This window comes from Pleurodeles waltl, chromosome 6, assembly GCF_031143425.1.
Source record: "Pleurodeles waltl isolate 20211129_DDA chromosome 6, aPleWal1.hap1.20221129, whole genome shotgun sequence".
NCBI classification, from domain to species: domain Eukaryota; kingdom Metazoa; phylum Chordata; class Amphibia; order Caudata; family Salamandridae; genus Pleurodeles; species Pleurodeles waltl.
The window spans coordinates 945,041,938-945,057,770 of record NC_090445.1 but is presented as its reverse complement, the minus strand read 5'-3'; the positions used below and the strand labels follow the sequence as shown (position 1 = coordinate 945,057,770).

The 15,833-nt window shown below is 44.5% G+C and overlaps 1 protein-coding gene across 2 annotated transcripts in view; it reads left to right on the top strand.

Moving 5' to 3' along the window:
• The window catches only part of CFAP46 (cilia and flagella associated protein 46), a 1,580,346-nt gene extending 1,579,721 nt beyond the window's left edge, over window positions 1-625 (top strand). For both annotated transcript variants that reach the window (XM_069239769.1, XM_069239768.1), the window contains exon 62: window positions 46-625. In XM_069239769.1, coding sequence (XP_069095870.1) covers window positions 46-182 — 137 coding nt within the window. In that variant the 3' untranslated portion in view covers window positions 183-625. The remainder of the gene's footprint in view (window positions 1-45) is intronic.
• Window positions 626-15,833: the final 15,208 nt, after the last annotated feature.

Below are 15,833 nucleotides of genomic sequence, written 5' to 3'. Positions count from 1 at the left end.
TCGTAGGCATTTTTTTAATCAATATTTTTTAACCTTTATTTTCAGTGAACGAAGAGCCCAGTCTTCCTGTTGAAGAACCAAGAGAAGCCCTACTCGGAAGCGAACCATCCGAGTCTTGCACTCTTCAACCTGCATCATTTAGTTACATTTTATATGGGCTTCCTAATTTAGTCGCTGTGTAGATAATGTATTTTACAGGAATGGTTTAAAGTAAAACCTGGTCGTACGTGCCATGTTTATGCACCTATTGCTTTGGATGGACACAAATTGGCCGTACGTGCCATGTTTATGCACCTATTGCTTTGGATGGACACAAATTTGTAAAGCAACATGGTATATGCTTGTGTGTACTTCTAATACGCAGTCAACTCTATTGGTTGCAATCCATTTACACTGTTAAATCTAAGCTTTAGTAATAGTAGCTTTTCTTATTCTTTTATGGAGGATAATTTATATTTACATTCCTATGTATATTTGCTGGTTAAAATAAACACGATTCATGAGATGGAGAAAGAAAAACGGTATGTTTCCTAAAAATAAAGCCAGTGTGAAGAATTGTGTCCGTAAATGAAGGAAAGCTGCATAAAGTTCACGAAGTTTATTTATTTATTACAGAGGCCCCTTCCAGCTCTGTCAACTGCCAGCTTCTCAACGCTTCTCACACTCCGACCATCTCCACTGAATTCCTCTCTTAGGCCTCACAATTCTAAATTCTACAAGCTATGACATACCACACACCTCCCCCCTTTACAACTCAAGAAAACAAGAAAAGAGAGAAAGGAAAGGAAAATAAATTCAAGGAAGAAAGGGAGGAAAAAAACAAAAAACAACAGTATATATATATATATCTACAAGTTAATTCCACACATTTTTACATTTTAGTACTACCACACGATTTAAATTCCACATCTTAAAATCCTCTGTTCTTACTGCATTGTTGAACACCTTCACAACCCTTATAGGTTTAACTTTATCCACATTTCTTCCTTTACCCACCAGCTTGCGAATCAACACCCAATCTCCAACTTTATCTTTGGTTGCACGAGATGATTTCTTGTGATCAAAATATTCCTTACGAGCTTTTATTTTCTCCTCCTCATCTCACCTCCAAGACTCATCCAACACCACCACCCCAGTTCTTGCTTCCATATCATTGACCCACTTAGGTGACACCAAAGTATTGGGGTGTCTGGCTCTGAGTAATTCAAAAGGTGTTTTACCAGTAATGGCATGAGGTGAGACTCTGTAAGCTTCAACCCTCTTAATCACTTCTTTCTTCCAGTTTAGTCCACTAACCTTAGCTAAAGCTATGGTCTCCTTCAACACCCTATTAAATCGTTACACCATGCCGTTGGTTTCGGGATGGTATAGCGCACACTTCTTATGTATTATAGCACAGTCTGCCAAATATTGCTCCAACTCCCTCGATACTAATTGTACTCCATTGTCAGTAAGAATGCTCTTAGGTAGCCCTTCTCTCCCAAACACTTCCTTAAGAAAACCAATTACCTGTTTTGTCTCAATGTTCCTAGTAAATTTAATCTCCGGCCACCTGGAGAACAGATCAACTAGAACTAATAGATACATTTCACCACCTTCTCCACGGATAGGTCCCAGGATGTCCAAGGCAATCTCCTCCCACGGCTGAGTGGGGCGTTCTCTTATTTCCATGAGCTGAACCTTAGGTTTCACAGTTTTCTCTCTCATAATGCATTGCATACAATCTCTGATTGACCTTTCTACCTGGGAGTCCATACCTGGCCACCAATAAGTCAAACGCAATCTTCCTTTGGTTTTGGACATTCCTTGATGACCTGAGTGAGCAAGAGAAATAAGTTCCTGCCTCAATGTGGCGGGGGGAACCAACTTTGTACCTCTGAACAGAAATCCATCATTACTAGACAACTCATCTCTCACATGCCAGAATTTTTGTGTCTCACTACTCTCTTCACTTCTGTTTTTCCAACCTTCCTTTATTAAAGACAACACTTTCATTATCGTGTTACCAGACTCGCATTCCCTCTGCCATCTCTCCTTTGTCACAACACCTTCATCAAATCCATTCTCTTCCACCTCACATACCATTTCAGCATCCCAATCTGTTTCTCTCTCTCCTTCCAATTCACCTATTACCACTAATCTTGATAGCGTGTCCCCTACCTTATTTTGTGCACCTGGAATATACTTTATCTCGAAATCATAATCTTGTAGAGACACAACCCATTTGTTGATTCTGCTAGCCGCATCCACCCCTTTCTTTTTATAAATTTCACAAAGCTGCTTATGATCAGTCCTTACCTCGAATTTGTTTCCCCAGAACAAATTTGTCAGTTTCCTCACTGCCCAATGAACAGCAAGCACCTCTCTCTCAATAACACTATAGTTCAATTCTGCATTTCTTAAAGCTTGTGACAAAAATAGCACTACTTGTTCACCCTGTTGTAAGACCGCCCCTAATCCTTTTGCACTTGCATCGGTTATTAAAACTGAGGGCAGATTTGGGTTAAAGTTTCTCAATTTGGGAGCTTTAACAATTTCCTTCTTTATTTCTCCAAATTCATTTTCACATTCTTCATTCCACACAAATTCCACTCCTTTCCGTAACAACTTTCTCATATTCACACATCTTTCTGCAAAACTCCTCACAAATTTACTATATTATTCAGCCATCCCCAAAAATTTCATAAGTTCTTCCTTATTCAATGGTGATTGTAACCTGTCAATCGCATCTACTAGCTCCTTTTTTGGGGATATACCATCACCAGTTATAGTATGGCCCAAATATTCTATAGATTTGCTACAAAACCTACACTTTTCCATCTTAATCGTCAATCCAAATTCTCCCAATTTTTCTAATATACTAACAACTCTCTTCTCATGCTGAACCTGATCTTTCCCAAATACCAAAACATCATCTTGATATACTCTCACACCAACAAGATCTTTCAATATCTTTTCCATGACCCGTTGAAATACAGAGGCCGCAGACACTAATCCAAAGGGTAATCTGGTATATCTAAAAGTGCCAAATGGTGTGATGAATGCAGTGAGATCTTTAGATTCTTCAGTTAACTTAATCTGATGATATGCTGACGTTAAATCTATGGTAAAAAACACTTTTGCACCTTGGAGAAGTAACAACATATCAGAAATATTTGGTATCGGATGTCTATCTAAAATCACATTCTTATTTAGTTCTCTAAGGTCCACACATAGGCGTATAGTCCCATTCGGTTTCCTGGCTACCGCTACTGGCGCCAACCATTCAGTTCCTTCAACTTCCTTTATGATTCCTTCCTTCTGTAGCCTCTCCAGTTCTAATTTCATGTCTTCACGTACAGCTACAGGTACTCCACGAACTTTGCTGCATACAGGTTTCACACCTTCCATCAGACGAATATGATGAACATAGTGTTGAAGACATCCTAATTTCTCTCGAAATACTAACTGAGTTTTTGCCTTTAATCTCATAATAAGGTTATCATTGTCCGTGAGTTTTCGATTAATAAGATTTCTTTGATCCTCAACTGTGTTAACAATGATTTGATCCCTTATCTTCACAGGTGGATCACTATTGGGATCAAGAATAACTCCCAAGTCTTTCTGGTGGAACCAACAGAGCACACTGTCTCCTTTCATGGAAATATAGATTTTTGCATTGGTAATTTTTTGTTTGAACTCAAGCAAACCCCAAAAGTATCCGTGGAGCTTAATTGGTTCACCACCATAGGCCATAGGTGTGATATCTGGTTTGAACAACTTAACTCTGTTTCTTAATTTTCCCCTATAGAATTCCATTGAGACAATTGTGATCTTAGCTCCTGAATCAAATAATACTCTGGTTCTTTCACCTTCTATCATGACTTCATCAATTGGACCTTTCCTTCTTTTTTGACCTTCCCCTTCAACCTGTAGGATTATTTGACCACATTCAAAGTCATCGCTTTCTCATACATCTATTTTGTTCTTAACTTCAAAAATATTGCCTTTTCCGCCTTTTGTTCTGCACACATTAGAGTAATGGCCTTTTTTCTTACACAACTTGCATGTCACTTTTATAGCCGGACAGTTTTTGTTGTTGGCCATGTGACCTTGTCTGCCACAGCGAAAACAATTCCCTTGAAAAGTATTCTTCCTGTCCTTTTTTATAATTTTGTCCTTCTGATCTTTCTTTTTTTCCCGTGAGATTCTGAATAATATGTACCATATCATTTTTGTATTCTTCCTTTTTGATGGTTTCTACACATCTGAGAGAATGTTCAATTTTCTTTGCCAAAACCAAAACTTACTCTAGAGATGGATCATCTTTTTGCCAAATTTCATCTCTTATTTTTTCTATGTTACAGCCTAACATAAATTGATCTCTGATTCTTTCTTCTGTCAAAATTCCAAATTTACAAGATGAAGCTACTTTCCTTAGCGCTGTAACATATCCCTCGACAGATTCATTTTCCTCTTGGTTTCGCCTTCCAAAATGATATCTCTCAAGTATAGTGCTAATTTTGGGAATATAATGTCTGTACAATTTCTCTATACAACTTTCATATTCATTTAGATCTTCATTAATTATGTCTGGAAGATTATCGAAAACCTGTCCTTCAGAACCTACGCAATGTAACAGTAGAGCCGTTTTTCTTTCTACACTAAGAGATGCACCACAGACTTTGGCATATCTTTCAAAGACCTTTTTCCACTTTTGCCACTTTATAGGTGGATCTCCTGGAAAAGCGAGGAAAAAGGGGGGGCGCAGTGACGTTCTGCATAGTAATCACACCAATGTTCGATTAAAGATACAAGAAAGAGAGATTTTTTTTTTTTATAAACGTGTTTCTTCCTTATGCATATACATTTTTAAAGACTTCATTAACCGTTCCAATTATGCCAGTGGTTTGATGATCCTGGAGTTCGAATATCTGTGACTTACTGTTAGCTTGTGTTGTATAAGCCAGAACTTTGAAGATTTCCACAAGACAGTATAAATGGGTAGTGGTAGAAGAAAAGCAGAACTGCAAATTGATCTTCTCAAATAAATATATCGTTCTGTATGAACATCAGAATGCATAAATATAAATGCTGTCAGCGTTAATATGTTATTTGAAGGAACACTGCACAAGCCCGAGATTATTCTATTGTTTACATAGGTAACTCGCACCCGTGCAATAGAGCGAGGCAAGCGCATGTTTAAAGTAAACACAGCTCAACCGGTGAGCTCTGTCTGAAGGATGCTGTAAGTGTTGCCATGGTAACTCGCATGCGAGCAAAAATGGGAGTCAAGTGTGAGTTTTAAGTAAATACAGCTGAGCGAGTCAGTTTCCCTGGAAACGCTTGTCGAGAGGAAATATCGTTGGACGTCCCTTTTGCAGTTTAATAGAATAGTTTTGTTTTGTAGTTCGCGAAAGGCTCACCTCTCCGTTGATCTTGAAACTCTCCGTTGCTCTTCCGCAACAGTATTCCTATTGAGGCCTCTGTGTGTCTGCGTGCAGTTACACAGACGGGGAAGAATAAAAAAAACTTGTGTCCATAAATGAAGGAAAGCTGCATAAAGTTCACGAAGGTTATTTATTTATTACAGAGGCCCCATCCAGCTCCGTCAACTGCCAGCTTCTCAATGCTCCTCACACTCCGACCATCTCCACTGAATTCCTCTCTTACGCCTCACAATTCTAAATTCTACAAGCTATGACATATCGCAAATTCTACAATCTATGACATACCACACAGTGGGATGCGAAAATAATCAAGTCTCTACCCAGTTAAAACACAAGCATGCATTGCTTAAGAAGACCTAGCCTGTCTCTTAGCCAAGGAATATAGATTTTGCATCAGTGCCGTGTTCATACAGGGGAAATCCAAAAACGGCCCATGTTCAACAGGCAAGGGTCACACAGCAAAAGATTAATTAGATGGGACCACTGCAGTGTAGACCCTGAAACTGGTCACGGTGAATGCACAGACAAAAAGGTAGCAAACACATAGGGACTTTCCGTTTGTATTCTGAAGGGCAAAGACAAGGACCAGATATTTCGACTTCTCAATACATGCATACACTGCAAAAACTGCAATTTAAATAGTGTTTGGCTTCTAAATATCTTGTAAATACCTCTTGCCGTGACGAGAGGGACTAGACTACAATCTTAAATGGATAGTTTATTATAGCTACAATTATCAGTCAATATTGACCAGAGGGTACTGTATTGTAGACAAGCACGTTGTTACTACTTGCTCAGTTGCACACCTTTAACGTGTGCATTCTATTGCAGGAGATGTGCTGCCGCCAGGGCACACTGGACAGCGCATTAGTTAAAGGCGGGCAGCTGTTGGAAGCAGATGCTCCACCCTTCTAGTGCAGGGTTTCCCAAGCTTGCACTTTGAGGGGAACAGTGATCCCCCTGCAGGGTGGTACCGTGAGTTCCTGCACGACCTGCAGAGGGTGTCTTGGGGGGTCCATGGACCCCTCTTTCCTCCCATGCAGTGGTCGTCACATTTTTGTGGTGCACAATTAGTGCACCTCCCGGAAGACTCTTTCTCTCTCCACCTGCTTCCATAATAAATCACAGGTGCAGAAGCAAAGTCTTTCCCTAGTTTGAATGTGGACCACTCCCACATGCAAATAAGAGAATGCCACTTTAGGATATCTGTATTATAGAAGGGGGGAGCGCATGCGTCTGCGGCCCCTTCTGTACTGACAAAATGCTGGGGGAGTAGAAAGCAGGCACACATGCCCACTGCACCATCGGGGCAATTTATTTAACACACGATGTGGTAACCAATAGCCAGTTGAAAGCCGATGATGTCTATGAGCATTGATTTTTTGTTATAGAACATGTACTCAACCTATTGTCCTCTGGGTTTTTAAATTCATCATAAGAATAATATTCCTAGAGTGACAAACGATTAACGCCGTTGGTGACTGAGTGATAGGTATCTACTGCACTTAAAAAAAAAAAAAAAACATGAATATACGTTTTTGGTAAGTTATTTTACATGAACTATACCGCACCTTAGAAGCAGCGGAGTACTTTGTAGATACACAGCGACAGTAAAACATTAGGTGATAGAAACAGAACAGTACTGCGGTGTGTGACTGAAGCAAGACCACAGAGACAAGGATATGATAAAAAGGGGAACAGGAATGTACAATCGAGAATATACACCTGACTTTTACAGTACGCATGTTTTAACCTTACACATATTTTAGAAATTACTGTGTTAAACGTATTCCTGGAAGTGGCCTAATTTCCTGTCAGGAACATTGTGGATAACTGCCTCGCCTTGCCTCGCGCTGAAACGGAGATCTTCGTAGCTGGAACTCGTATTCCCATGATCAACTCACTTTGGTGACATACCTGCTCTTGTCACTGCAGCGCCTAATCAGAACATCATATTTCACAAGCGATTCTCAACGAGCCTGACCTCTACCAAAATCTAAAAAAATAACAAATAAAGGCTTTTTTATACTAACACATTCTTATAATTGTAATTTACAGAAAACTCCTACTATATTATCTAAAAGAAAACATCATGCCTGTTAATCCTAGTAAGCAGAGAAGACACCCGAGCCAACACATTTTTTTCTAATTGTAAATATGATGATTTGCCTCTATGGAATACTATCTTCACATATTTGACATATAGCTGCCACGAACGTGCAATAAGCTGGGTTACAGCGTTTTGTAGCGCTTTGTAATGTTTTTCATTCACAGATTGACGATGTTGAATAGTCCCGTCTACATTTTGGGTGAAATCACCAAGTGGAAGTATCCCAAGTCGGAAATTGGCAAATAGGAATGTAGTGCTATAAGTCCCTTCCCAATCCGTACGTTTCGGGGCGCTATGCTGTGGTTGTTTTCACCAACGAGCACTGTGAAGTGAAAGAACCGCCCACATAATTCGAAAACAATTTACACCACCATCGAAGGAATTATTTCCGTGATGCAATATCTGATTTACACGTGGAAGGTCGGTCCCTCCCTGAAGTACATGTAAAGGCAAAGATCTGAGAGGTTCAAGGTCTGGGATGACTGTACTGTAACCCAGAACAGAACCATGATTTAATTGTGGACACGTTCAAATTAAAGGAGAAGTAGTGATGCTTTATACTAGAAAATAATTCTCAATGGCAGAGATTTTTCTTAAACCCACTCCCCTATGCCCAGCCCCCTACCCTGCAGCTGTCACTGCTTTAATGTGAAGTATTTCAGTATTTATGAAACAGCACATCCCCAGACCTCAACAAAATCATCTTCAGGGCGACCGAGCTATGGCTCAGCACCACCTCACTTTTGGCATGCTGCTTGCGCCAATTTATATCTCCACTAAGGCGAACTTCCAGATAATCAAACTCAGACACCCTTCCCAATAAAGTTGTGATCAAAGAAATGGTTGATTTGAATTTTTTTGAGGGTTAATGGCCTTATATTTTTTTCTTACCCTTTTTAAATGACCAATCCCTCCCTGCAGAAGAGGGAAAATGACTCCGAATGATAGCTCCAGCCAACATAATATGGACAACAGTGCTGCATTATAAGCGAAGAGGAGAGTAGTCAAGGAACAGTCTCCTAGCTTCAATGAAAGATATTTATCCAAATGATTAATTTATAGGCAAATAGGGTGGGGCAAAATTCAGCTTTGGAGAATGCAGCTGTGGATAAGGAATTAATTTGTTACCTTGACCTTTGTCCCCCCCATTTAGCTCTTGCATAACTTCTTGAATAAAGTGATAGGATGTCATTCATTTGCGCACAAGGAGTACCCTCATCTTCAAGAACAGACCACAATTTTACTCTCAGGCATCCCTGGCAGCACTTTCCCTTTTTTGACTTCATCGTAAGAGAGTTTTTGTTAATTGCTTTTTTGTCAACATTGTCTGCCTTCCAAGTCCGAGAGGTCAAAATAATCAAGCACATTTTAGTTTGGGCTGTGGAAAACGAGATAACATTTTCAATTACCAATTTCTAACAGTTAACATATGCAAGTGGGAATAAGGAGATTTGAAAAATGTTCCATGTAGTACCAAAACGAACTGCAATAGAACTGGAAAGTCACAGATAAATCAGTGCATTCCCCCATGATTTGTCTCTTGTCATTGAGCACTATGACTCTAGAAGACGTTTATACCCAGGTCCTTGTTTATAGAGGATACATAAATATTGTGAGTGTCTAATGAAAATCAGTGGGTGGTGGTCACTTTCCACTTGTTTGGGCCCCACTACACCAGTAATACAGTGTCAGTGGTCAGGATCCAGTAGGAAGTACTTTATATGGGAGAAGGGATCTGTTGCTCTCTCAATGGTGGTTTAACCTGGGATTCTGATAGTCTTTATATTTGCAAGCTATAATCTTTCATTCGAAAATTAGAGCTGTCATCTGATGAGACAAACTAGATGAAGCTGGAATTGGTTTACTTAGGGGCTAGAGATTCGTTATACAGTTATTTCTGATAGAGACTTCTAGCTGGAGCTTCCTTACCTTAGAATTCCCTGGCGTCAGCTTCGAATCCGGAGTTTTTTGTGAGCAGTACCCTGCGCGCGCACCGTTGGACGGCGTTGTTCGGCGTTGTTCGGATTCGCGTGCGTCGACCAGCTCCGCGTGCGTCGTCAGCGTCGTTGGAGTCGTCTATGACATCACGGTTGTCTATATAGACGCAGTCTCAGTGCGCGTACGTCAGTTCTTTTCCTTCCGCGCCGGTTAAGCGCAGTTTTGGAAAGAGCTACCCTGCTTCGACGGTTTGTCGATGCTTTTTTGACTGTTTGGAGTCATGTCTTCGAGAAAGACAGGATTCAAGCCGTGTGGTGCGTGTCATCGCACCATGTTGGTGACGGATCCGCACCGAGTTTGTCTTTGGTGCTTGGACAAGGACCACGATTCCACCTTGTGCTCCGATTGTCGGGCCATGGCGCCGAAGGCCTTGAGGGAGAGATCCCTTAAGCTTCTTGCGGCCCAACATTCGTCTTCGGTTAGCGCGACTCCGCAGAGGTCACGGTCTCTCAGTAGGAGGAGGTCGCAGCACCGCTCCCAGAGCCCCATCGGAAGGTAAGAGGCACAAGAAGAAGAAGAAGTCCAAGCAGACTTCGTCTTCGCCACGCCCGTCGACCGGCGAGGCGTCTAGGGAACGTCGGCGTTCCGAGCGCGGTTCTGCGGAGCTTTCGTCAGGGTCGACTACGCGTCTTCCCCCCTTTCCGGGGACCGGATCGACCCCCGCTCAAATTAAAGAATTTTACGAGGCCATGCGTCTCGTCTTTGAGCGGGCTGTACCCTCGGGTGGGTCTGCGGGGTCAGCAGGGGCCCCTTCGGATTCGACGCCAGCGGCTTCGGCCTCGGTGCCATTGGGGACCTCAGGATCCGATAACGGATCTGGACCGGGACCGGTTTCTCACAGTCGACCTCCTTCAGCACCTGGTCCGACGTCGACGATTCCGCCACCGGCGCCCACCGGTGGAAGCCCCATCCTTATTCCGCATGATCCGGAGCCGGAGTGAGGTCGTACGACGTCGACTCCAACTTCGACGGAGCCGATTCGGCCCAGATCATTGTCTGAGCATTATTTGGAACAGCCAGACGCAGGAGAGGAATGGGAGGGGTCTGAGGACCCTTTAGAATCAGGATTGCAACGGGACTGGTATGTGGATCTAGGGGAGGCCAGTGGACTGGACACATCTCCAGATACTGGTATGCTCTCTCCTCCTAATGTGGCTATGGAGGAGGGGGCTTCTTTCGCTATGGTGGTGCGTAGGGCAGCTTAGGTCTCGGACCTAGATTTGCCTACGGTGCCAGTCAGGACAAATATCCTGACAGAAGTGCTTCAGCCGGGGGTGTCAACATCGGAACCGTTGTTGCCCTTCAATGAGGCTCTTACAGACGTCCTTCTGGGTACGTGGTCCAAACCCAGCACAGGGGCTCCTGTGAATAGGACGGTCGGCCGCCGCCATAGACCCGCTCCCAGCGACCCTAGTTTCCTGACACAACACCCCACTCCTGAGAACTTGGTTGTCCAAGACTTTACTTCACGTGGTGCCTTCCCTTCCGCTCCCCCGGATAGGGAATCCAAGATGCTGGATCAGCTTGGGAAGAAGATGTTTTCTTCCTCCAGCCTGGCATTGAGGTCTGTAAACACCTCTTGCCTATTGGGCCATTATTCCCATACTTTATGGGATACGGTGGCGCAAGTGCTGCCCCAGGTCCCGGAGGGCGTACGGGACACTCTCACCCAGGCTGTAAAGGATGGGAGAGATGCAGCCAAGTTTACAATCCGGTGTGGCTTGGATACGACCGACTCGCTGGGCAGAGCGATTTCATCGTCAGTGGCCCTTCGTCGCCACGCCTGGCTACGTTCTACTGGTTTTTCAGGGGATGTCCAGTCCAGCTTGATGGACATGCCCTTTGATGGCTCTCGCCTTTTTGGCGAAAAGGCAGACTCCGCGCTTGAGAGGTTCAAGGATTCTCGAGCCACTGCCAGATCCTTGGGCCTTTCAATGCAGACATGACAGCAGTCTGTCTTTCGCCCCTTCCGAGGCTTCGGGAGGGGTGTGGTGCCACGCCAGCCACTATTTAGCCACCGTCCTCAGGCTTCACAGCATCCCGGAAGAGGACGTGGTCATGGTAACATCAGACCCAGAGGGTCTGGCCAGAGGTCGACCGCCACACAGCCCCCCTCCACTGCGCCCAAGCCCTCCTAGTGTGGTTCTGCGGGATCACGTCCGTCCAGTTGGAGGGAGGATTCATTTTCATCTCCCTCACTGGCTTTCAATCACCACGGACAAATGGGTCCTACAGATCATACGGAAGGGCTACTCCCTTCCCTTCCAATCTTTCCCTCCTTCTATCCCCCCGACAAAGGAATGGCTGATGGAGGACCATTTAGCTTTGCTCCGCGAGGAAGTTTCGGCTCTTTTGGCCAAGGGAGCCATAGAAAGAGTCCCGATATCAGAAGTAGACAGTGGTTGTTATTCCCCCTACTTTCTGATTCCCAAAAAGAAAAAAGGCCTTCGCCCTATTTTGGATTTAAGCGACGTCAATCTCTTCCTCAAGAAGGAGAAATTCAAGATGCTCACTCTTGCTCAGGTTTTGTCTGACCTAGACCAAGGAGACTGGATGGTAGCGTTGGATTTGCAGGATGCGTATTTCCATATTCCTATCCTGCCAAGCCACAGGCGTTACCTGCGGTTCAAGGTGGGCCACGAGCACTTTCAGTTTACCGTGCTTCCTTTCGGTCTCACCAGTGTCCCTCGGGTAATCACAAAGGTGATGGCGGTGGTGGCAGCTCATTTGCGCAGGTCAGGGATTTCAGTCTTCCCCTACCTGGACGATTGCCTGTTGAAGGCTCCTTCGCCCCAGGCTCTCGTCACCCACCTCCAGACGACGGCGGACCTCCTGCATTCGCTGGGGTTCACTATAAATGTTCCGAAGTCACACCTGACTCCCTCTCAGAAGCTCTCTTTCATCTGAGCTGTTCTGGACACAGTGCAGTATCGGACTTATCCTCCCGATCAGCGTGTTCAGGATATTCAGGTTATGATTCCGATGTTTCGGCCTCTATCCTGGATCTCGGTGAGACAGACTCTGAGACTGCTGGGACTCATGGCTTCCTGCATCCTGTTGGTCAAGCATGCCAGATGGCGCATGAGGGCTCTGCAGTGGGACCTGAAGTTCCAATGGGCACAGCATCAGGGAAATCTTACCGACGTAGTTCAGATCTCGGAGAGGACTGCGGAAGATCTGCAGTGGTGGCTAGTGAAATGCGAGTGGGTCAAGGGCAGACCCCTCTCCTTTCCCCAACCAGATCTAACGGTAGTGACAGATGTGTCACTTTTGGGATGGGGCGGCCATCTGGGGGAGGTGGAGATCAGAGGTCACTGGTCTCCGGCGGAATCCGGGCTCCACATCAACTTGTTGGAGCTTCGGGCGATCCGGCTAGCATTAAAACATTTCTTCCTGTTGTGAAAGGGAAGGTGGTGCAGGTGTTCACGGACAACACTACCGCAATGTGGTACTGCAACAAGCAGGGCGGTGTGGGGTCGTGGACCCTTTGTCAAGAGGCTTTACGCCTGTGGACATGGCTGGAACAGTAGGGCATGACCCTGGTGGTTCAACACCTGGCAGGTTCTCTGAACGCCAGAGCAGACGAACTCAGCTGAAAATGTTTAGAGGATTACGAATGGTGTCTCCATCCGGAGGTGGCGCAAGGACTCTTTCAGCAGTGGGGAGAGCCTTGGTTAGATCTGTTCGCCTCCGCAGAGAACGCGCAATGTCAGCAGTTTTGCGCGTTGGAGTTTCCAATGGGGCTATCGCTAGGCGACGCTTTTCGTCGCGAGTGGAGTTCAGGCCTCCTGTACGCCTTTCCGCCTATACCACTTCTGCCCAGAGTTCTTAAGAAAATCAAGAACGACCGGGTCCAAGTAATCCTTGTGGCTCCGGATTGGGCACGGAGAGTTTGGTATCCAGAGCTTCTCAAAATGAGCATCGGTCCTCCAATCAGGCTGCCTTTTCGGGAGGATCTTCTGTTGCAGCGGCAGGGGAAGGTTCTCCATCCGAACCTGTCAACTCTGCACCTTCATGCATGGAGATTGAGCGGCGACATTTGATGGTTTATGGCCTCCCTCCTGAGGTCTGTGATGTCATTGTGGCAGCCAGGCGTCCCTCTACTAAGTTGATCTATGCCTGCCGTTGGAAATGTTTTGTTTCTTATTGTTCAGAGAGGTCTATTGATCCTCTTTCTTCTTCTCTGTCTAACATCCTTTTGTTTATTTTGTCTCTCGCCCAGCAGGGTTCCTCCTTGGGGACTCTTAAGGGCTATCTTGCAGCCTTATCGGCTTTTCTTCATTTGCCTGATCAACCATCTCTGTTTAAATCACCTATAGTACAGAGGTTTTTGAAAGGGCTTGTACATCTGTTCCCGCCTGTGCCTTTCGTTATGCCCCAGTGAGATCTTGATCTGGTTCTTACCTTCCTTATGTGTGCTCCTTTCGAGCCCTTGCATAACTGTCCTCTCCGGCTGCTCACTATTAAGACAGCCTTTTTGGTGACAATTACATCTGCCAGGAGAGTGAGTGAGCTGCAGGCTTTATCTTCTAAACCTCCTTACCTCATGATATATCCTGACAAGGTGGTGTTAAGAACTCGTGCCTCTTTCCTCCCCAAGGTGGTGACCCCTTTCCATCTGGGTCAAAATATCACCCTGCCCACCTTCTTTGCACCACCGCATCCCTCTAAGGAAGAGGAGTGTCTCCATCGACTGGACCCAAAAAGAGCGTTATCGTTCTACCTTGACCGCACTAAAGAGTTCCGGGTGGACGACCAACTCTTTGTGGGGTACGTTGGTTCAAAGAAGGGTCGGGCAGTACAGAAGCGATCCATTTCGCGCTGGGTCGTTCTCTGTATAAAAATATGCTACGCTTTGGCGAAGAAGCAGCCTCCTGAGGGCTTGAGAGCTCATTCCACTAGGGGGAAAGCTGCTACCACTGCGTTGGCGTACCGGTGGTGGACATATGTCAGGCCGCAACGTGGTCTTCTTTACACACGTTTGCGAAGCACTACTGCCTGGGTAGCCAGGTGAGGAGAGAGGGGCATTTTGCCCGTTCTGTCTTGCAGGACCTCCTTGTATAAAAAAAAAAAAAATCTCCTTCAGACCCACCACCATGGGTTATAGCTTGGGTATCTATTCTAAGGTAAGGAAGCTGCAGCTAGAAGTCTCTATCAGATGAACAAGTTACTTACCTTCAGTAACAAAGTATCTGGTAGAGACTCTATCTAGCTGCAGATTCCTTACACCCGCCCAAGCCTCCCCGCTCTGGGGAAATTTTTTCTCATGTACATATGTGTGTGTATGTATATATATATATATATGTTTCATTTTGGCAACTTTTGCCTTTCTTACAGGCATGATAGTGTTTTTCTCCAAACAGTCAAAGAGGTTAAAAGTGTATTGGTCGGTTAATCCATGACTCTGTGCTTCTGGCGCGGGAAGTTGTGGAAAAGAACTGACGTACGCGCGCCGAGATGGCGTCTATATAGAAACCGTGACATCATAGATGACTCCAAAGACGCTGACGACGTACGCGGAGCTGGTCGAAGCACGCGGATCCGAACGACGCCGTCCGACGGGGCGCCTACAGGGTACTGCTCTCAAAAAACTCCGGATTCGAAGCTGACGCCAGGAAATTCTAAGGTAAGGAATCTGCAGCTAGATAGAGTCACTACCAGATACTTCGTTACCGAAGGTAAGTAACTTGTTCTTTTAGGGAAATCCTTACTGGAAAGTTGAATCACCAGAAATGGTGGTCCTTGGGAATGCTAGGTACCTGCTTAACATTGTTGGCAGTCAGGACTTATTTTTGTAAAGTAGTCAGAGTTGTATATTCAGACCATGCTTAACCCCTGGAGTGTATATGTTAGAAATTTAATAATCTTACCATTTCCAATGCACAGTTTAAATAAAACAAGCCCTTTATGAGAAAGAACTATTGTTACCATTCAATTTAGCACAACCTTCAGACCATGAAACCCCCAAAACCAAGTTTGCTGAAGAATATGCTGCCCATGTTTCTTGAAAAATATAAAAATTAATCTCTTTACAGAAGGATTGCAAGTTGGGGTCAGCACATTTTATGGAAAGATCTGCTGTATTTTATATGCTTACTTTTAACAGAATAGTAACTGGAGGCGGGAGGGAATTGTTAGCTAAAGCATCATTAAGGGGGGTAGGAATTAATGGTCAATTTACTTGGTTCAGAACTGTTTCACTTTATAGTAGTGGCCTGGAATGTCAAAGCCATTTAGAGATCTGCATATAGAACAATTTAAGATGAGTACATCCACAGCAAGCAATATTAAATCAG